The sequence below is a fragment of the Microtus pennsylvanicus genome, chromosome 19 (assembly GCF_037038515.1).
Source record: "Microtus pennsylvanicus isolate mMicPen1 chromosome 19, mMicPen1.hap1, whole genome shotgun sequence".
Lineage (NCBI taxonomy): Eukaryota > Metazoa > Chordata > Mammalia > Rodentia > Cricetidae > Microtus > Microtus pennsylvanicus.
In genome coordinates this window covers 18,570,392-18,593,948 of record NC_134597.1, presented here as the reverse complement: position 1 = coordinate 18,593,948, position 23,557 = coordinate 18,570,392, and the positions used below count along the sequence as shown (strand labels likewise).

Genomic DNA, 23,557 nt, shown 5'->3' with positions numbered 1-23,557 from the left:
ATCTCACCTAAATCGAGGCAGAGAGAACGCTCATATTCTAGTTTCCTAAAGTGGGGCACACAGGATTGGAATAGTAAAGTGTAAGCCTGAGAAGCAATTCTAAATAATGCAATTGAAGTGGCGTTGGGTAGAATACATCACTGAGGCTGTAGCTGAGGGAAGGGGACGAAGTTGTAGTACATAGGATGGATTCTCTGGCAGGCAGAATGGAAACCTGGAGAATAGTTAGCAAAAGTGCACATGGCCTGGGGAAGATGGGAAGGACCTGACCAAGATGACAGACAGCTAGCAACACGAAAACAAGATAAACCTTGGTACTTTGCAACCAATTGGGTTTGTGAAAGAAGGTAATAGATTTAGAGGTAGATCCAACCTCTCAGTCCCAGTTAACAGAGATTATGACACCATGACACCAGCAAGCAGAAAATGAGGGAGAATTCAGCAAAGACGACAGAAAAGTCCTTCCCACCAAATCTGTATGGAAACTAGACTGTCTGGAAAAAGCAATTAGGGCTGGTCATGCAGATCTCTGCAGGTCATAATCAAAAGGGCTTCAACAGGGCTTGGGGGTTGATGAGGGGCTAGGACTTAAAGCCTCACCCATTGAAACTCAGGAGAGAAAGAGCACATGGGTAACGAAGAGGAGAGTCTGAGATCAGGACAGGATAACTCATTCCACATACCTTTGTGGATCAGATGCTCTAACACATCATAGTGACCATACTCAGCAGCAACCCCTAAAGGCGTGACTCCAAACCCATCTCTCAGGTGCACATTGCCTCCGTGGCTCAGCAGTAGGGCTATGATGTCTTTCCGGCCTTGTTTAGCTGCTTCATGCATTGCTGACCATCGCTTGACACAGGGTTGGTCAAGGCTGGTGTTGGATTTGATCAGTGCCGATACCATGTCATAAGAGCCCTTTTTTATAGCTTGAAATAATTTTAAAGAAGAACAGGAATATTACCATGAAGTTGCTGTATCAACATGAGCACTTAATGTGGAATTAAACTAATATCAAAATAGGTATAAGTTAATCCATTTCTTCTGTAAAAGGGTCTATGATTTCTCTTTCTCAGACCCTAATTTCTACTTGTGAAGTTTAAGTGTTCAAGACTCAGAGTGGGATAAGATCTTCATGAAAAATGTTCATCATCAAGATAGAAAGTTTTGTGAATTCATTCCAAATCTTAACCTCTTTTCCAAAAAACGGGAACAACAAACTAAAAGGTTGTACAGGTTAAATAATGCATATTAGCCATTTCGTATAGTACCCAGTATATGAACATGACAAATTCTTCTTAGTATCAGTATCCTTTTGGACGATGGTGCTCCATATATAAATATTTATCAGGTTCCCCCCTCCCATAGAAACACGCATTATCTTCCCCACCAAAGATAGTATTTGTCAAGAGTGTCCTTCAGTGAGCAGGTGAAGAACTGGACCGTGCTCCTGTGAGGGAGGTGACACTGATCTCCTCCTCCTCCTGCACCGTGTGTTGATAACTGTCCATTCGCCTCTGTGGCTCTAATTGTGGTGTGTTACCTCATCCTGGCTGCTATCACTGCAGAGCGGACTGAGCCTGATTCTATGTTAGTGCCACTGTTTCAGGGTTTTTTCGGAAGGAAGAAAACCTCAGAGAATGAGGCTCTTCCCTTTGGGAAGCTGCCCTTCTTTCTGCCTCATGTGTGAAACACACGAGTAGTGAAATTTTTACTTCTTCATGAAAACAACAGTATATGCAGGGAACCTTCAACTTAAAGTAATTTTTAAAAATTCATATTTTCACTTCTTAATACTTTGGAAGGATTTATTATTTCACAGAAACAATAATGCTAATGGTGGAGAGTCATCCTTCACAGGCAATCCATAAAGATAATCTAAATCATGGTTCTCAACCTGTGGGTCACGACCAAATATTCTGCAGGACAGATACTTACATTACAATTCATAACAGTAGTAAAATTATAGTTATGAAGTATCAATGAAATAATTTTATACTTGGGGGTCAACACAACTTGAGGAGTTATATTAAAGGGTCACAGCATCAGGAAGTTTGAGAACCACTGGTCTAAACTAATAACCAATTGAAGTATTAAAATCCATAAGGCACATTATTAGTTTAATACAGTTGATAATAAAGGACAAACTTATATATACAGTTGTATGCTTAGTCTTTTAGGTATACTTTACATATATGTTCTATAGAATTTGAAAACCACCGATTTAGAATTGCTTAGTATTACTTAAGATTTTCTTGGAAACTTGTGGTTTTCTGGCTTTCCATTTTTAGTTCTAATTTGTCATTTTCTGCATTATGTATGATTTTCAGAGTAGCTCTGAGTGGTTTTTCTGACTCATAAAGCGCACAGAGAAAGGAGATCCGAGACATCTGGGTACGGACTGGGAAAGTAAAAGAGGAAACAGCCGAAAAGGGTGTGCTTCGATTTGAGAGAAAGGAACTCACACCTTGAGAAAGAAGTGACATGAAGTGCTGTGTAGATGTGGAAAGTCATGGAGGGTGGAGGTCAGTAGATCCGAGAACCTATGGAAACAGTTCTCAGAGCTTCTTCCCCTCCCTGGCCTGGGTAAGCAAGACTACTAAGCAGAAGAAAGGTGATACCATATCCCTCGGATGAGCAGAGAGTCCATCCAAGAGCAGAAAAACCCTAATAAGTGTCAGATCACCACAAATCTGATACCTACCACTCAACAAGTAACACGATGGTGATGTATAAAGAAAGCATTGCAGGTCAGCGCCAGATGGCTGGGTGTGAGGAGCAGCCCTCAATAGAGCTAAGCTATTTTATTTTTGCCATCTGAGCATACTTGGTGAAGAGATACAAAGGCGAAGAATTAAGTCAAGAAAAATATTAAAAATGGAATTCCGTGGAACAAGGAACACTGGCCCTCTTATCTCTCCTTTGCAAGTTAGTGAGCCATGAGAAGCAAATTTCAAAGTAGCCCCAAAGCAAAACCGCTACACTGACGTGGATGATCCATTTCTTGTAGAACTTAAAAGTCCTGTTGATGACATCTCCATATTACTAAAGACAGTTCAGAGAAATAAGTCCCTGTAGAGTTTCTGCAGATGCGATGATGTTTTACTCTCTTAATTTACTCTAAGTGCGCACCTTCATTGTAGCATTTACATTAACTTTTCTTCTTACATTTTAAGCAAAAGTTTAATCAATATCTTTATGTCCAGGATGTCTAGCAGAGCATCTGGCTTTAGTCTGACATCTCTTTCCCTGTGCAACCATCATATGTGAGCCTATGTGATTCCCATTATTATAGTCTCCCAGCAAATAGAAATCCACAGATCTCAAGTACCAAAGCCCAAATTCCTATTCCATTCTCGTGCCTCCAAGAAACGGCAATGTTATCCTGGGTCACATATACACAGCCAGTCTAACCTCTTTCTTCTTCAGTCAGTGGATTCTCGTTCAGCAATTAGCAGAGGACATGAGCCAGAGAAGCTGATGCATGGCAAGGTTTGATTGCCATCCTTCCTGCCCAGTGTCACCGCTGCAAACCCTTCCGGGCAGGCTCAGTGCCTCGTTCAGAATCTCCTCTTTCCTTCAGTCTGGTTTGACTGTTCTGATGTGGAACGGGTGTCCACTGTTTGTCACACCCTTCTTCTGAGAGCATATCACACACAACCCTCCCTTTCAATTCTACCTGACCTGGAGGGTATTCCTTTAGACTTGATGATACCTTGCCACTGAACTACTTTAGCTTCCTCTGGCTATCTGTGCTCTATATTTCAGAGTTAAAGTCTGTGTCATCTTTCATGATACTCTTTGTGGGACAGGATAATGAAATTCATGGGCAGGTGAAACAGGGCTGGGAGCATAGAGGCGTTGCACCAGGGAAGGTATTCAGGCTACAGATTATAGCCAGTGTACCATGACTTCTAAGGAACACTTGTTAAGCATTTACATTTGTTTCAAATAATAAAAATTCTAGAAAAAACAATTTACCGATCAGAAGAGGAGTCTCTCCTTTGTCATTTTTGGTGTTGGGCCAGATCCCTTTTTCTAGCAATGTCTTGACATTTTCCACCAGGCCAGCTTTGACTGCCAGAGTCAAGGGTGTTTCTCCATCGCAAGTCTTGAATTCCCAAACTGTCTTATAGGATGCTGAGATGTGAAAGCATTTTGTTGAGAAGTTAAGAAACATATCTATTTATGTGATTTTATGTAAATCATAATCACCTAATACTATACACTTAATATTGAGCAAAGACATTGGAATATTGAAGGATAAGAGAATATACAATAAAAAGATTATCAAAGGCCAGAGAGGCTTAGCAGACACATAGACTTGTTAATCCAGTTGACAACTAGGAAACTAATACCTATGCTTCAACAAGTTTTTCCTTAAAATAGATTACTAATTCTCATTTCTGAATACACTGTCAATCAGTTCTCCAATCCTGTTAAATATGTAAATAGAAATGAAATTGGTTTTTCAAATGGAGAATGTAAATGAGAAATATATTTGAATGAACATCTCACTGTGTTACAGAAGAAATATCACAAATGCCATCTATATTTATTAGTTTGGTCATCAAATTCTCTAATTGGCTAACTAATTATCAAATACTTCTCACTCCTCAAACTACAAAACTTGGAAGCAACACTGAAGATTAAATAATGAGACATTTTATATGTTCTATAAAATGCTGATGTGTGTAAAAACACTTAAACTATAATGTGTTAATTTATCACAGTGATTTTTTTTAACCTTAGTCTATTTCCAGAGAACATTTATTGCGCCTGAGCTGTGTGCAGATGCAAATATTCTTCCAAAGCCCCAAAGATATCAACCAAGTTTCGAATGAGAGAAACTGATTTAGAATCTTTAACTGTTTTGTTAAATATAGTCTTGATCACATTTTGATGTTTTGGGTGACGACAGATTGCATATTTAATGACAGTTCCATAAGATTACTGTAGAAGTCAGTAATCCTGATAACAGTCATGAGAGGCAAGCAGAAGTTTTACTGCAGAATCAAAGTCAGACTAGTCTACAGTGAGACTCTGTTCAAAGTGTGAAAAATGACATCTAACGGATTCCTGTTGCCTCGTATCACAGTAATGTTTACATTACCAAAAGATTAATGTAATGCAGGGACAATTGTATTATTTTTTATATAAATATATCCTTTTGCGGAAACTAGATCAAGAATAGTTGAAGATGAAAATTTTTTAATTAACTCTTAGAAATAGTTTATTTTTTTATTTCTCTATTCAGGTGTATGTGTGTGTCTATGTGTGCATGTGCCTGCTCAGGCCAGAAGGGGGCTCAGATCCCCTAGAGCTGGAGTTCCAGGTGGTTGTGAGCTGCCAGATGCGAACACTGGGGAAAAACTCAGGTCATCTGAAAGAGTAGCAGGTGCTCTTAACTGCTGAATCATCTCTCTAGTCCCTCAAATGTACTTTTAAAAGAAAAGTAACTTCCTATGTTAATCAACTAATTTGTAACCTGTGAAACACTTTGATCAGCGCTACCTTTCCACCGTCCTGTACCACATTCTTAGGTGAATGGATACAAAGACTGAGTTGCAGATGCCACAAATTGTGCAGTCTTTTGTTCTGCTATTTTATCTTTGCTTGTTAGGTTCCTTTGGAACTCCCACGATGTACACATTTCTTCTCTAGCTTTGAACAAAAGTCCTGTATTCTTACCATCCAGAACAGTCTCAAGTATCTGCTGAATGGGTTGAACGACGGCTTCATGCAATGGGAACCATCCTTTCTCGTCAGCTTCATCCAGGGCGTATTTACATTGCACGTACTCCTGGAGCTCAAAAATGTGACCTACAGGAAATGTGCGGACCCGTTACACACTGGCCCTGACAAGGTGAACTTCCGGTTCTGCCTCGCTGTAGACCGCATGCCCACTCACCTTGCCTTATGGCCTCTACAAGCTTTCTGTTTTGGTCACTGAGTGGTACAAATCTAGCAGAGAAAAAAGAAGAAAAAAACAAGCCATATTTGTACTAGTGATGTATTTTAAGGATCTTAACAATAAAAATGAGGTTTTGTAAATATCTGCGATCATCAAAATTTGCAAGAAAATCATATAGCTGATTTATTCCACTTTAAATTTCCCCAGGAGTCAGGCAGAGAGGGTAATAGTGAAGAGAGCAAAACACCAGAATAAGAGGGGTTGGGAAGTCTCCCTAGATAATAGAAATGGCTGGAGCCAGAGGCAAGGGCTCGGTACAGGCCTGACTCTGTGGCCTTGGGAAAGTCTATCAGCCCTTCAACTGGACGGGGTTAAATAGGAAGATGGCTGAGACTTCTCAAACTTCCAACACTATGTGCTCAGTAAAAGTTACTTGGCTCTTAGTAATTGCTGAGAGGCATTTGGGAGTTTATGACACACACACACACACATGTTAGAAGTATTTAATCAATTGATTAGTAGGTAGAACAGTTACTGAACTTATGCCCAGTCAGCGGCCCAGCGGGTCATGATTTAGGCTTACAAGGCAATTGACTGACACATGTACTTTTAAAGTGGAAACAAAAGCCTCATAACAACGGTGTTAGCTTTATTAAACAGAAACATCTGCTAACATTGTAGGGTTCTGAATGCCTTGTGGGGAGCTCTGGGGTTTTAAATTCTGTTGGAGTTTCAGTACTACGAAAAAGTCAAAGACCAGAAATGTTCTGTAACATGCACACTTTGCAAAGTTAAAAGATTTATACAATCTGAAGAGAAACCAGCGTGTTATTACATGTTCACTTTCAAAAGTTCAAGAGCAGAAGACTGCAGGATGAGTTAGCTGGCCAAGTGCTTCCTATATAGGCATAAGGGCCTGAGTTCAGATCACCAGAAAATGTCTGTAATCCCAGCACTGGGGGTGGAGACAGGAGGATGCCTGGGGCTTGCCCAGCTAGGCAGTCTAGCTGAACTCCTGTTCCGTGACAGATCCTCTTTTAAACAGAAAGGCAAGAGGAAGCCACTCAATTTCGATCTCTGGCCTCCCCAGAGGGGTGTGCACTGTGCTCATGTGAGACCATAAATGAACACATGGGCACATGTATGCACACACACACACGAGTATACTGCACACACAGCTCAAAGGCAGTAATTTCATAGCAATGAACACACCCACAAGCACTGCTAAGTTCCTGACTATAAAATCCTAAGCATGAAAATAGAACATAAAGGTAACTAAGGTCTACTTTTTTCATTATGTATCATGTATGGCAGGTATTCATTTTAGCCATTTACGATTCTGGTGTTACTATGTTTGTAACATCAATTCCATGTCTATTTTAATGTGTTTACTCACAAAGGTTAGCTGGCAAGATGGCAGAATGTGTTGCGTACAAACCTGTTTACATATAAATTTGTTCAGACTCTACGCATTATCCTTTTTAGCGTCACAATAATTTAGAATATCGGCAATCTCTAAGTAAATCCAGCTAGGAATTTCCCACTTGAAAAAAATTTCCACTTTCTACATGAGATGCATATTTGCAGATCAGATCATTAAAACATGTGCAAAGTTGATATTTTAAAGATGTTATACTTCATACCAGAAAAAAAAAGCATGTGGGCCGTGGGGGGAAGCAAGCATTTTTATACAGGAGGAGTGAGTCTCGCAGCTAAATGACTGCCATGAAGAAATCTGCTGAGGGCAATTGCTTGGAAGGCTACCTTTCAGGATGGAATACAGCCTGGCTTGCTTCAATGGATTCCTGAATGCAGAGTTGAACGTCGTAACTTGCAAGATGGTCTTCATTAGGGTCATCATTAATATCCATATCTGCAAATAATTTTGAAAGAGGTAATTTCTTATACTCAACAAGGGATCCAGAACAATTGGTGTAATTAACATAACAAATGCAAAATGAAAAACAGAATACATTTGCCTCTCCTTGGTAAATACACACACATAGCTAAGAACTTAATCCACGTACACGTAAACTTCGTTTTATTAACTTCAGATGGTCTGCTGAAACTTTTAATCACCTGCCCTTTGAATGCCTGTGGCTTTGAACTTTGACTTTCCAGCACCGTCTACAGACAGGCTTGGTTGTCTTTAATCAAACTTCTAATGGATACTAACTCGGGCCCATCATTTTATACAGCACATTAGAAACTCGAAACTGAACTGGAAGAGAAGTGGTCAGTCCACGGTGGTCCTTTCATCTTCTCTAGAGCCCTCAGATATCGGGTCTGCTGCTCTCGGGTCATTTGCACATTTGAGCTGAGGATCATCTTAACGTCAGCTATTGACCCAGGGCCTAGTGCTTCTGAAGACGCCCCATCTAGTCCTCTGATCATTTCTGTTCATTTATCACAAGCCAGTGCTTTTCACCAGTCTGTCTCTCCTGAGGATAATAGGTAAAAATGAAGGAAAAAAAACCCGAGAAGGCTCACTGGTTTATTCTTACATTAGAAGAGTAAATATCTATTTTTAATGTTAAGTCAGCTCCTTTGGTTATAGGCAGAAAGTTTAGTAAATATAGAAGCCGAAAATAGCCCCCGAGTGGTGTGAGTAAGCAATATGAAATTATCGCTCATTAGCAGAATTCCCGAGCCCAATGCATTCCTTCTGACTGTAGACACGGTACTGTGCCTTTTGAAGGAGAGAAACAGAAACAAAGCCTGCCAGCAATTTCCAGACGCAGTTGACAGATGCCGTGTGTCTTCTCTGTCTTCAAGGTCAGATAATCTTGAAAGACAGCTTTAGCTGTGCTGATAGTCAAGGTCCCCAGCCTCTGGACAGGCTGCACAGAAACTCTAACTTCGTGAGGATTTCGTGCTTCATTTTTCTGGGCAGAGCCTTGTCTGGTGGTCCATCCTCTACAGTCCCAGCACTCAGGAGGCAGAGACAGAAGAATCACAAGTTTCTGTCCATTCTAAGCTGCAGTAATGAGATCTTGTCTCAAAACGTCAAATAAAACAACAACAACACACTGTTCTGTGTAAGTAGCAGGTAGCCTTGCAGCTGTTTTAGAACAGAGAGGTAAACAGTGATTGTGTGAGAATGAATGTGTTTTCACTGAGCATGCTCCCTAACACGGCAGTCACTGTCTCCCTGTTCGTCTATGTGCATATCTGAGATCTTCTGGCCAAATAGATTCAGAAGGTATTTATTTATTTATTATAAATTGGTCCATTGTCTCTTGTCCTCAGACTGTAACTACACGAGATCAGAGAACTAGGGTGCAGCCTCAGCGTATAGAGAGCACCTCTGCATGGTCCGGGGTCTTGGCACGTGCCTTGAAGGAATAAATGACGGAGCGCATAGTTGGACGCCGAGCCACCAAGTTCTTCCGTGTTCTGACAACGGACCGTTTCTCTCAGGAATGCAGTTTTCCTTCCAGCTGAACAGACTGACTGCTGACTCCGTAGCTGGCTTCATTTCCCTCTAGTTTGTGTGTCTCCATCTGTTTCTTTCTTCACAACGCTGTCCCAGCTGCTGTTCGTCCTGGTCCCCACTGCCTCCAGCCTGGCACAGGAGGCTTTCTCCTCCAGCAGCCCTTGCTGGGATTCTCTACTTCCCCTCGCCCTCTTTCTGTGAATGTTTCTTCTTACGTAACGTTTCCCTGCCATTTGGATTTGCATGCATTCCTTTTCTGCTCTGCAAATTCTTCAAATATCTGTGTTTTTGTTCTCCCTGGACTATTGCTTTCTGGGGAGAGGGGACAAAGTCATTTCTTTCTTGCAGTGCTGGGGACCCAGGGTGGTCCCAGCACTGAACTACACCCCTGGGCCATGCTCTTTCTTTATTATAGAGTGTTCTTCGATATCCCCACCCCTAATTTATCTGCTCTCCTAAGTGGCAAATGACTTCTCAGAGGGGACAGGAAAGGTTCTTGACTCATTTCCATCGAGTATGCACTGAGTTCTTCAGATAAGACAAGTAGATGACGCAGTTAAGCCTTAAACACTGCTGCCTTTCTTGCTGATGTCACTGCTCAGAGCTGGGGCTTGCACGGTTACAGGAGTAAGACGGGATGGAGAGTCTCTCACCTCTTCAAATGCCCAGTTTCAGTCTAACCCTGATGGAAATGTGGGCAACCAGTACATGAAACACTGCATGCTCCTTAGAGGCTGGAGTTGGTCTGCGAAATGGCTTCCTAACATTTTCCAATCGTCTTTTTAACTCTATCATCGTGAGGAATGTTATCAGCCAAGCCCAGAACTCTGGAGGCGTAGGTAGGAGGATCTTTGTGATTTGGAGGCCAGCCTGGTCTACAGAGTCAGTTCTAGGCCAGCCAGGGCTACACAGAGAAAACTTATCTTGAAAAACAAAACAAAACAAACAAACAAACAAACAAAAAGGAGGGTGGAGAATGTTATCAGTGTTCTTAGTTCTTTTATACTATCGTAAAAACCTGGTAAAATTATGGGGAAACCATGACAGAACAGCACCAACCTACAGGCTGTCTCCCACAGAACCGACAGTTTAGATGAGGGTTAGTTCTGCATAGGTGCAGTCAGGGGTCAGAATGATCATAAAGGGTGTTATTGGGATAGCCTGGAGGTATTAAGACACAGTGAGAAAATCAGGTCCAGAGTGATTGAACTGTATTGAAAATTTAAAATGACGAGGATGACAGATCAATTGGAAATTACTAAAGAAAGTGCTGCTTGAGCGTTTGAAGAAAGGCCGGACAGCATTTTGTCATCAAGCCTCTCACTTCTCTGTCGCAGAGAAACTACTTGGCCCTCTCTTCAGAACAACGTGTCTTAGAGCACTTAATATTGTTCCAGAGAAACCAGTAGTGAGAACATCTGCTTTCTACTAGTAACTGGCTTAGAAAATGATGGAAGGAATCCTCCCTCTTGTGTGGATGTGTGTTTGTGTGTGTGGTGTGTGTATGTGTGGTGTGTGTGTGTATGTGTGTGAGAATGTATGTGTGTGAGTGTGTATGTGTGGTATGTGTATAAGTGTATATGTGTGAGTGTGTATGTGTGTGTGTGAGTATGTGTGTGTGTGAGTATGTGTGTGAGTGTGTATGTGTGTGTGAGTGTGTGTGTGTGAGTGTGTATGTGTGGTGTGTGTGTAAGTGTATATGTGTGAGTGTGTATGTGTGTGTGTGAGTATGTGTGTGTGAGTGTGTGTGTGTGAGTGTGTATGTGTGGTGTGTGTGTAAGTGTATATGTGTGAGTGTGTATGTGTGTGTGTGAGTATGTGTGTGTGAGTATGTGTGTGTGAGTGTGTATGTGTGAGTGTGTATGTGTGTGTGAGTGTGTGTGTATGTGTGTGTGTATGTGTATGTGTGTGTGTGAGTGTGTGTGTGTGTGTGTGTGTGTAGACCAGCAATCAAAGTTTTATATCCTCCTCTATGGCTCTCAAATTATTTTTGTGAGAGATCCTCACATTTTCTGTTTTCTTTTTTTAAAATTGTTTTTCTTGAGCTATATATTTTTCTTCCTTCTCCTCCCTTCCTCCCCACACCCTTCTCCCTTCTCCCATGCTCTCAATTTACTCAAGAGATCTTGTCTTTTTCTACTTCCCATATAGATTAGATCCATGTACATCTCTCTTAGGGTCCTCTTTGCTGTCTTGGTTCTCTGGAATTGTGAATTGTAGCTTACATTTGCTCAGCAGGCACTTAGCCTACTAATCAATTTCCCAGCCCCAATGTTAAGGAAATTTTATGTAAATTCATTTCATTTACAGCACTGGTTAAGCTTACTAAGGGAGAAATGCATTTAGAGGCAAATTACAAATTCTCTCTCTGAAGGGACATACCAACTTTGAAGAGGTTAACCCACGAACACTCTGAAGCTCTTTTTATGTTTTAGATAGTTAAAAAACAAAACAAAACAAAACCAGCTCAATTCCAGGGTTCTAAGTGATGAGTCCCAAATGTTTAGTCAAGATTTAAGTGGTTCTTCATTTGTTTTACAGATGGGCTGCGTTAAATTTCTTTTAGATGTGGAAGAAAGGAAAGTTTGGGGACTGTGAGAATTGTGGAATATGTTTGGAAAGGACAGGGGTGGTGAGAGCATAGGTCGTAAACCATTGAGGTCTGGCTTTGTTTCAAGAACCGAGTATGGGGCTGAGAGGTGGCTTGCGGTTCAGAGCACTGGCTACATTTCCAGAGGACCAGTGTTCAATTCCCAGCACCCACATGGGCAGCTCACAACTGTCTCTAACTCTAATCCCAGGGGATCCGACACCCTCACACAGATGGGTGTCATACATGTGGGCAAACATCAATACACATAAAATATGTTGTAAGCAAGTATGGATCATCGTAGAGAAGTGGAAGTTGAGCCTTAATCACTTAAACTCACACAGCGGGTAACGGGGCCTGAGCAGCGCAAAGAGAACATACTCTTCAAGGCCTTTGGAAGCCACGGTCTGCCGTCTTTGTCAGAAAACACTTTGATCCTGTTCTTGACAGTCGGTGTTTGGTGACAATAACTTCCAAAAATAAATACCAGTTCTCAAAGGCACATAAATCTTTGTGCTTTGGCTCTGTGCAGGGAGGTTTTGGGTTGCACAGGGTGGTCTGGGGTTTCCTACGCTTGTCTTCATTCCGGACTTTTTGTTTTGGAGTCTAAACATCACTGTCTGAAAAAAAAAATTAAAAGGATCAGCCTGCCAGTTGGTGCCTGACTGAAGCAGTGAGGAGATTGGAATGGCGTCGCAAGGCACAATGCCGTAGAGGGCACCAGGGTTTAGAGCCTCCCGTTCTGCATCTTCTCCACCGATGTCTTACTGACAAGGTGGTTGCGACACCCCTCCGAGCATTCCTCGGATTCTACTAGGTCTTGTGTCATGAAATCATTGTTCTCCCCTTTCCTATAAAAAAGATAAAAACAATCACATTTTTCATGAGCTATTGTGTAGGCTCACTCCTGATTACATCCGAGTCTGTTGCGCCACCTGTCATGACTCTGTCTCGTGTACAACAAAACAAAAACCTTCTCTGTCAGTCAATAACAAGGGCGATGTGGGAATCAGCTGAGTGGACAGTTGCTCCCATGGTGCAAGGACTCTGTGTCCATAAATACACTGCCCTCGGCGACTGTCAATATCATTCTGCCACGTTACTGAGAGATTTTTGTCCTTTAGGGCACACTGTCCTCTCTTCCTGTATCCTTTCTGAAAATGCCAGTAGCAGTTGGGCATTGTAGCACAGTGCTCTAATCCCAAGGAGGATATGAATGACCGAGAGGCAGGAGAGCCTGAAGTCAGCCTGAACTCACTTCACAGCAGAAATCATTTCAAAACAAACACAAACAAAGCAAAGAGCAAAATGCTTGTGGCACCAGGCTGGTCCCCACTGTAGAGCCAGGATTTCTAGAAAGAGTTTTAGAAATGGCACATGGGTGGCAAGATGGCAGAGGGTCCCAGGCTGAAGTACGGTGGGAAGTGAAAATGGACTCATACAAGGACAACCCTGAAAAACTAGGGTTTCTTCCTCCTTTATGCAAGTGTATCCCATACTTAGACTCTGGGTTTCCAAAAGAAGTGTATGTGTCTGCTGTGTGGAAGGCTGAGCCTAGATCACAGAGGGATTTCTCTCTGCCTTGGAAGTACTGTGATTCCTGATCAGTGAGCTGGTCTCCTGGCATCTCCGAGAGGAATTTGTGCATTTACGTTACCAGAGGAAAGGCAAGAGTTTAGTAGGAATATTTCCAGTTTTTTGGATTTGGTAAGAAAACAGTTATGTTAAATGATGTTTATTTTTATTTATCTGCATTATGCCATTTGTAGTTAATAATTTTTAAAACCTAGTCAGTTTTGTAAATTAAATACTTTTTATGACTTTGATACTTATTGCTGGTCATACACACTTATTTTCTCAGTGAAAGGATCAGTCTTGGCTAAGGATCCCCAAGACCAAGTTCTCAGCACAAAGCAGATTTATTTGCTTCAGAGGGACAGAGGGTTGGTATAAGGCACAAAGACAGAACATAGTTGAGGAGAAGGGGAAGGGAACAAAGAGAGAGGGCAGAGATATTTGTTCCAGAGGAGCAAAGACTGCCTCTGGTTAGAGCAGGGACAGATGTGGCCCATAGGCAAACAGCAGTCTATCATGACAAAGGGGAAACTTGTGTTTGGCTGAGGTATTTAATTTTTATTAAGCCAGTTAATTATGTTGGAATTCAATACTTTGATAGCTGGATCTTGATAGTCAGTCTTAGGAGGAGGAAGTGATTAAATAGGGGACTAGACCTTGGTGACTAGATTCAGGAATATAATCTAATGGTTTTTAGCCAGGCAGAGAGAACTGGGGAGAAGGGAAGTCCTGGTAGCCTTCACTCAGTGTGCTTTCGTACTAAGTAGCAAATCAGATACATGGTTTTAATCGCTGATTTGAGCAACAGAGCTCACTAGCCCATAAGAGTTTCCAGGAGACATATACCTGTCAGAACTGGGCTCTACCTCACAGTCATGTGACTCTTGTTTATAACTAACAGTCCAATAATTCTTTTTTATGACATTTGCTTTTCCTATGAAAGAAAGACTAAAAATGATAGGAAGAAATAGATGCATTCAAATAGTGTCTTTCTTAACGACACAAGGTACCCTCTGGAGCATTTGACACACACCCACACACACACATGCACAGACACACAAGCAGACACACACACACACACACATGCACAGACACACACAAGCACAGACACACACACACACACACAGACCTTAGTCCAGAAAACAAGTATCATTTTAATGTTGCCTCAAAGATACATAACTTGATATTCTGGGAAAAAGAGATAAAAAGGCAGATGTGGCAATGAGTCTTAGGGTGACAGCTGATACGTGGTGAGAATTTAGTAAGAACTGGCTACATGAATGGATAATAAGCTGATATACACTGCTCTTAAGATGAGCTTGGAAGTAGATATATCTTATTTTTCTTTACATTATACATACCTTTTTTTTGCCAAATTCACTTCCAATTTTGGGCCTGCACCGATTAATATTTATTTTTGTGTAAATTCTCTATCAATAGGACCTGTTACACCAGCTGCGTTTATCTTCAGCTTCATATTGCAAATGTTGGCATTTCTCTCTCTACTATTAATTTCTAAGTCAATTCATTTATGAAAGAAAGGTAGGAGGAAGCATGCTGGCTTTGGAAATGAGTCAGAGTGTAGGAAGGAGGTCTACATTCCTACACACGGGGACTTCCGGAGGAAAACAAGGACACGGGAGAAGGAAGAACCCTGCGCTAAGGACGACTGATACAAATCAGTCCACGAGCTCCCGTTACAAGTGAAAGTATCACAGTTTAAAAAAAAAATCTTTTCTTCTGTATAACTCTCCATTTAGACATCTATCTTATAAAAATGGTCGGGATGTAGGCAAAGATTTATATATGAGAATGTTTATCTGATTTTAAACAGCAAAAATCTTTGAAAAAACTCCAATGATCAATGATGAGTATGGGACATTGATACGCAATCAATGGAATACAATACAGCTATCAAAACTAATACATGATAATCATTTAACCAGATATAATCAGAGGCTTTTAAAGCAATGAGATTGACTTTTAGTCCTTCTGTTTTACCAAGACAAAGGACAACAAGCCTTGGCTGTAGAAATGCGGTAACCTTAGGGCGCTGTACTTCTTTTTTACTGTTGGAGAAAACACTATGACAAAGTAACTCCTGAAAAGAGAGGGGTTGATTTTGGGGCTTCTCGTTCCAGTGGCACAAGAATCCATTACCATCATGGCACGGAAGCGTAGCAGCAGGCATTAGACATGGCAGCAGGGACATCTGAGAATTCGTATCACAAACCACAAACAGTAAGTAGCTTGAAATGGCACTAGGCTTTTAAATTTTCAAAGCCAGGCCCCAGTGACACACCTCCTTTAGTAAGGCTACACCTCCTACCCAGAGAGCCACAGTCTGAACCAAGTTTTCAAATGCCTAAGCTTTTCATCAAATCGCCATAGGTACAGAGCATGAAAATTCAATATGCATATGTATTGCGAAATAGTCACCACAATATAGCTAATTTGAAAATGCCATCTTACATAGCTACTCTTATTTTTGGAATGACCACTGGGGGGAAAAAAACAGTAGGGGGTTCCTCGGAAACTTAAAACATAGAGATAAATGATCTAGTCCATTTCTAGAAATTTCCACAGGAACCGAGGTCTGCACTCCCGTGCCCACTGTGGCATTACTTCATTATTCACAACAACCAAAGGTGGAATTGGGCTAAGTATCCAGGGGGCTGAATAAAGAAAATGCGCTGTCTATCTCCCGTGGAATGTTATACTGTCCCGAAAAGAGTGGAATGATGTCATCTGTGACAAGCAGGATAAAATTGTTGAGCATTATATTCCATAAAATGAATAACACACCAGAGAAAAGACATTGCAAGATCTCAAAATGTGGAACCCAAAAATGGGTTCACAGAAACAGAACTGGATGATAGTAGCCAGGGGCTTTGAAGTGGGCATTTAGGGAGATGTCTTTCAAAGGGCATAAAGTTTCAGTTACGCAAAATGAAGAAATTCGAGCATCTAACACACGGCGATGAGTCTACAGCTAACAACACAAAATCCTACACTTGAAATGTGTGAGGGCAGAGCAGAGGTGTTTTTTAAATCATCAATAGTAAGAGGAACTAAGATGAACCTTTTGGAGTCAAAGATTTCAAGCCCTCTCTGGAAGCTCCCTGCACGTGCCTCTGGGGCAGCAGCTGAACCCGAGAGGAATGATCACCTGCATTTCAGAAAAGCGGGTGAAACCCAGTGGGGCCATTTCTTGGCTTGGTAAGCAACAGACATCTGACAGATTCATCCACTTACGTGTCTTGCTCAAGCATAGATGTCATTACCTAAAGCATTATATCTGTTCACATAAGGAGAAATTTTTATATTTTGATAACAAGAGGTAGCTCCCAAGGGAGATGATACAATTTTAAATATTGTAAAAAGCATCTTTGGCTTACACAGTTGGGAAGGGTGAGTGCATAAATGAGTTATAATCATAGAAACACTTCTTAAAGAGTATCATGTGTGTGTGTGTGTGTGTGTGTGTGTGTGTGTGTGTGTGTGTGTAGGGGTATGTATTGCGCGGAGGCTGGAGTGTTTTCCTTAATAGTCTTTTACTTTGTTTGCTGAGGCACAGTATCTTTCTGAACCTGGAGTTGGATGATTTAGCTAGCTTAGCTAGTTAGCTTGTTCTGGGAAATCCCTCTTCCGCCTCTACAGGGCTGGGAATCTGAACTCTAGTCTTCATGTCTGTGTGGCAAGGACTGGATACATTGGGCCATTTCCTAACCTCCTATTATTCTTATTCATATACGCATACACACATACATATATGGATATATACACATCTTCTTAAAATTTTTTTTTCCCTAGGCACACAAAAATTCCAGTGTAGTACTCACATCTATTCCAGACTCATTCAAGCAATACCAAGCTGTTGCATAACTTAATATCATATGCTAAGACTATGCACAAGTCATTAATTTCCTCCTGCTGGAGGCTGACCCTCTGCTCCAGTCCTGGCCTGCCCACATCATCTGTCTGGCAGTCAGTCGACACTGTCATTATTGGCTGGCTTAACTTCTCTGGAATGAGGAAGTAGGAGCCTATCATGTTTGAGCAATTTTGATTCATCCATGGGCAGGTCCTCCAGTATCCCTGATGTTTTATTCTCCTTGTTTTCCCGTGGGACCAGCCACCTGCAGAGTTGAAACTCACCAGGTAGCCCACCAAAGTCCCATTTCCAGCATGCCCAATGCACGTCTAGCTAACTTCAGCTTCGGTACAGTGGCAGGGAGCTTCCTTATCTCCAAATGAGTCCTTGATGCCTTCTCTAGGTTTGTGGGTGGGAAGGAGCATCAAACCCCTATGTCTACCTTGAAACCGAAATTCAATAGGCTCAGTTCTCTGTTCTTCAGAACTGTGCTGAGAGACTGTGACTCTCTGGAGCCCTTCAAACACCTCCTTACAGGCTGTCAGGACTCCACCAAGCCTTCTCTTTTGAAGGTTGCACACTTTCTTTCACTGTGACATGACTGAACTTCCCTTGTCTTCCTAAAAGCTTTCCTGTGAACACACTCACACACCCATTGCTTTCTATGAGGTTCTGAACCACAGGTGAGTGCAGGCAGAATACCATCTAGGGCTGGAGAGATGGCTCAGTGGTGAAGAGTACTGCTTGCTCTTTTTAAGTTCCTGAGTTCAATTCCTGGCAACCACATGATGACTCACAACCTTCTGTAATGAGATCTGCTACCCTCTTCTGGTCTGCAGGCAGAATGCTGTACATAGAATAAATAAATCTATTTTTTTTTTAAGAACAGGCTACCACCAAGTAGGCATGCTCACCTCTCTCTCCTTACACATTGCACATCTACTAACTTAGGCCAGGCCAGAGAAGCGTGGAGGCTATCCTGCTACACAACGGATTTGAACCTCTCCTGCCCCCAGTTCTACAGGCTGTGTTTTTCACGTGCTTGCTGAGCCGTGCTCCCTGTCACTCTGTGTTTATCCCTGCTTTCTTTCACCTTGTTAAAGGCTGACCTTTGTTCCCATCTGCTGAGACTGACCACATCTCTACCCTCCCTACTTAATAAGTTCTTGATGGTCTCGTGCTCTGTTGAGAAGGACACATGTGGGCCAGAAGGTAGCATAGGACAGAGGCCTCCAGGCTGGCCCGGGGCTGTTACTTAGCACCCTTGAGAAAAGCTGTTTATCCACTTACAAATCCTGTTAAAGACACTCCTTCCAGTGCTCATGTCTCTTTTTTAGGATTCTCACGTCCAATACCTTGTTGAAAGACAGATGCAGAATACGGACAACCTTCTGCCACTGATGGACAAAGACACCAAGGCCTATGGGTTCTCAGCTGTTATTTTCCCAAGGGGAGTCAGGCGATTCTACCTATCATTCAAAAATACACATCCAATGTCAACTGTGTTTGAGGTTCCAGGTCCCCCAGGCCCCACCCACTCATCCAATATCAACATCGTCAGAGTTTCTTACTTTTAGAGACTGTGCTCTAGGTGCTGGGGGATTGCCTCACCAGCAGAGCACCCACCGCATACAAGTATGAAGACCGGAGTTAGGATCCCCAGCCCCCACATGAAAACAACCAAACCCAAACAAACAAAACTCCCCACAGGGACACCTGTGTCTGTAACCCTACCACTAGGGAAGCAGAGACAAGTGGGCTCCTGCAGCTCATTCTCCAGGTTCAGCTAAAGATCATGTCTCAAAAGACAAGGTGGAGGGTGGCAGTCGGAGATACCCAGTGCTGACCTCGGGCCTCCAGACGGACACGGATCTATACACAAACACACATGTGCATGGGCAAATAAAAATAATAAACTTGGACTATCAAAACAGGCTAGTTGGTAATGTTGCTTGCTGCCAAATCTTATCTGAGCTCAGTCCTTGGTTTCCATGTGACAAAAGGAGAGAACCCACTCCTGAAAGTTCCTTCTGAACTGCACAAGTGTGTCATGATGTGTATACACACACACATATGAATAAAGGCAAAGGAAAGTTATTTAAATAAATAAATCAAACCTTTAGAAAGCAGTGCTTGGTAGACACCGTCCCCATTCTTTCTTCTCTCGCTCAGTGTTAGGCAAACACGCAGTAGCTTCTCAAGAAGCATACATTTAATGAGTTTAATAATTGCCTTAGTACTTGTCTACTGAGGCTTTCTATACTGTGCACACCGAATGGGTTGAGTATTCCATGTTCACAGCACACTTCTGCAGTTTGTTGCAGAGTTGGTCGGGCAGCCTGCTAAAGCTCACCGACCAGAGGGAGGGTGGAGATGAGGATGCAGGTCTGGTCCTCCCTAACAGACATACAGGTTTAGCTGGCTCACTACAGGGAAAGGATTCATGAAGCTCAGGTCTCGTTTTATAACCTGTAAACTGATAGGCTTCAGAAAGAGTTTGGTAAAGGAATTTCTTTCACAATCCGCAGTTTCACAATTCACAAACGAATCAGCTCCAGGTAAAAATAAATTAGGCACAAATTCATGTGAAATTATTAGATATTCTCATAAGAACAAAGTATAAAACTATGTTCATAATCCTTCCACTATGAAGCTGCGACAGGTATTTTGTGGCTGTAAAACCATTTTCTACATAGACAATTCCCCAGAAATTCTTCAGTTAAGAACCAACGAGCCTTGGCAGCGCCTGCCTTTGAAGGTCTGGCAGCCTTGCTGTTCTCTGGTCTCATCTGCAGTAGTAAATTTCCACATCTACTGTGTTCTGTTTTTTTTTTTCCCTTTTCATCTTAAAGGATTTTTTTTTTAAAAAATCTGAGCACAAACATCTAATTTTTTTGCAGTTAATGATAAAAATAAGCCTCCATAGAAATTTATATTAAGTCCTCACAAAAGTCATTTCCACCCCATCGCAAACCATGAGAACAGATAAGGCCCTTTGGGATTCTATGCTATTCACATGGGTGTCCCTTGATAGTATATTCCTACTTTATTTTTCTTATGATATGGTCTGTAATGCATAATAATTGCTGAGTTGCTGCTCTATGAATCAATGAATCTGTCCCTGTTTTATGCTATAATTAGATGGGTGAGCCCATAGGTGATCAGTCAGATTTCAAAGGACAAGCTTTCTCCGCACCCTGTATGTCCATTTGCTCCGAATATTTCCAATGCTGCTATTCCATAAGCGCGCTGGCAAGGTACAGATCAAATATTTCATAATCTCACCTTTCGGAATGTTCGTCTCGTTATTCTTATCCAGGGCCTTGCCTTCCTAAACCAGAGGAAGTGCCTTGGAGCTAATGTGTTCCTCAGTGTATCTAAAATTAAGTATCCAGTCGGTGTTTAAATTAAGATCTGACCTTGGGCAGCAGAAGCACAAGTGTTCCCTGGCACACAGGAAAGAATCGCCCGCGATGGCTGCTGACTCTCATCAAAAGAAATGCAAGCTCGTAGAAGAATAATAAGATTTGCTGTGTTCTGGTTGGTTCAAAGAGTTTATAGAAAAAGACGAGCTGCCAACTCAGCTGTAGGGAGGCTTCTTGCTGAAGGAAAAAGCCTCCCACCCACACAAGCCAAAGCACACTGTTGTAGGAATTCAGAAGGTACATTGTGTGTCAGCAGATCCCCCTGCTCTGGGCAGGTTTCAATGCTCACCATTATTTCCATGCTTCAAGTTTTAGATCCAAATCTAACAGCATTGGACAAGATCATCTTATTACCAATTTGCTGTCCTCACTGTGATTTGCTCTTGGAAACTGTCACTGTGACTCAAGATACACATAGAGCTCTCAGTGTATCCGTGCTGACCCAAAATGCACAGGCCGACAAGCGAGTATATGGAATAGTAAAACAAACAAACAAATGATAAATTAATCACTGTAGATGTAAAGCAAGCAACAACAACAACAAAAAAGAGGTTTTAGTTTGAGGGCCCTTTTCTTAAAGGACTACAAAATCAGAAAGAAGGAAATATTGCAATCAATAAAATCTGCCCTCTTACCATTTCCTGATGTGGAAAAAACCTGCCTGGTGGTTTTTTGTTTGTTTTTTGACAGGGCTATCTTTGAGTTACCCAGGCCACTGTCAACATTCACAAAGCCATCTGGCTTCTGTCTCTCCCTCTCCCCTCCCCCACTGACACAACCCTGCCCCAGGATTGGTCTCCTGGCTTCTGGGGCTGAGTGACACTCCTCATTCTATCTCAGAGTTCCAAGTAGGATTCAGTGGCTTTGATCTTCCTGCATTTTTCTCCCGCAGGATTCTGAGTGCAGAAGCATGCTAGACTTGATTTTCTTTTTACCTTTGTCTTTGGGGTCAGTAGGTAAATATGAATTCTACAACCAATCTGCCATTGTTCTGAAACTCCAGAAAACCACCTGCACCTTCTTTAGCTGTAATAAACAAGGCATGCTTCTCTCATGCTTGGGGCAAAACTTTGAAAAACAGTTCACATTTATATAACTGTTAACTGAATGCTGAAAGAGTAACGGTGGGGGATGAAAAAGTCATGGGCATTTTCTAAGTTATTAATCTGATTTATTATTAACTTGATGGAACTTTTCCGTAAAAATTATTATAAAAGGCACAAGAGATGCTCAATACTTCAATTTTCATACAACACTGCTTTAACGCTCATGTTAAAAATTCAAACAAATCTTCGGGGTTTAATGGAATTTATGGGAAAATGTGAACTCAACGTTTTCAAATGTGGTTCGGTGCGTTGCAGGGGGGTGCTTGCTCTTAAATTACTTTGTGCTGACATATGTGTAGAATAGTTACTGTAGACTGCTTCCAAATCACGTTCAATACAGTGTTCAAAGTGGTTCAGGAAAAGGACAAAAATGAGAGACTTTGTGGTTAAGTGAATGGCACAAGCTACCTAGTAAGAGACTTACAAATAAATATTGCCTTCCCTCATGGTCTCTGACAGCTGGGATTTGCTTTAAAGTTCTGAGTCATGTGTAGTGGCAGATGCCTGGGGAGGCAAAGGCAAGGGACCATTTGCTCAAGGCCGTCTTGGGCTATAGACTAAGACCCTTTCTCAAACAGCAAAAAAATATTGAAACGCAATGTATTCCTCCCCATTACGGAAACAGCAACACTAAAGTGACCAAGTCACCCAACGAATTTATAAGGCCTATCCCTCAAGTCAATCATCCATACACATACGTCATAAAACCCTTGAGTAAAGAGCGATCTTCTAGGGTATTAATAATCACCTTCACGTTTGTCTTGTTTTAAAGTGTCGTTTTTTTTTTTTCTGAGCAGATTTCAAACAATGCACCTGTGAAACTATAGAAAAGTGTTTTTTGAAACATGCCTTCGCGTTGCTAGCGGAGGCTGAGATTCAGGAGAGGCATGACCGAACAGTGAGGGATTATTTAATAGCACCGTTCCCATGAGGATGCACGCAATGAGACTGACACCCAGAGACACCCCCTTCTGCTATATTTAGGAACACATGCATGTCCTGGTCCAAGATGATATTTATAGCAAAGGACATGGAGAATCTGAGGTTAGAATGGCTGAGATGTACTGTTCGAGGCTGCCCTTGGACTCGCCCGGTTCTATTTAGGGAATAAGGGGGTTTGGGTGGTATTGGATGGGAACTCCGAAGGAACACAAGAGCATCTCTGTGTCTGTGTTTAAGGCACCTGCTGGCCCTGACAGCCCCGTTTTACCGCAGGTACTCTGTGTCCCTGAAAACAGGTGTAAGGGCTGCAGGCTTGTCATCATGAAATGAAATACATCTCTTGCTATCATTACACATAATCCACGCACTGTCTCTCGGAGCCATTTATCAAGCTCCCACTAGACCAGTTCATTTTTATAAAGCCCTATAGGAAGCGCACACTAAGGTCTCTCTTCTGGAAAAAAAAACGTGGGGGGGGGCGCTCTATGTTATCCTAGCATTGTGTCGACAGTAAGCAATACCTGCATGTATCCCATTCAGAACAAAGTAGACACGTAAGAAAAGGAAGTCATCAGTTTTCAGCTCGTCCAGCTCGGTGTCGAGTGCTTGGATCATGGCCTTGTTTTTTCAGGCGGAAAACCAAGGAACTGACACGGAGTCAAACGCTTTAGCACAAACTCCGCCAGGAGTGCTGA

General features: G+C 42.0%; 1 protein-coding gene and 1 long non-coding RNA gene across 3 annotated transcripts in view; one reads left to right on the top strand and one right to left on the bottom strand.

Moving 5' to 3' along the window:
- The window catches only part of LOC142838073 (uncharacterized), a 43,072-nt gene extending 27,315 nt beyond the window's left edge, over positions 1–15,757 (top strand). The window contains exon 3 of the long non-coding RNA XR_012908506.1: positions 15,657–15,757. This is a non-coding gene — a long non-coding RNA (uncharacterized LOC142838073). The remainder of the gene's footprint in view (positions 1–15,656) is intronic.
- Positions 1–23,557, bottom strand: part of Asb15 (ankyrin repeat and SOCS box containing 15) — a 48,183-nt gene that overhangs the window by 9,961 nt on the left and 14,665 nt on the right. Inside the window, exons 1-6 of one of the 2 annotated variants that reach the window (XM_075953345.1) lie at positions 20,675–20,756; positions 7,679–7,787; positions 5,912–5,964; positions 5,692–5,823; positions 3,982–4,140; positions 684–929 (exon numbers count right to left, since the gene is read on the bottom strand). In XM_075953345.1, the coding sequence (XP_075809460.1) occupies positions 684–929; positions 3,982–4,140; positions 5,692–5,823; positions 5,912–5,964; positions 7,679–7,785 (697 nt within the window). In that variant the 5' untranslated portion in view covers positions 7,786–7,787; positions 20,675–20,756. Of the gene's footprint in view, positions 1–683; positions 930–3,981; positions 4,141–5,691; positions 5,824–5,911; positions 5,965–7,678; positions 7,788–20,674; positions 20,757–23,557 lie in introns of those variants that run through there. The other variant, XM_075953346.1, reaches the window with a different exon arrangement.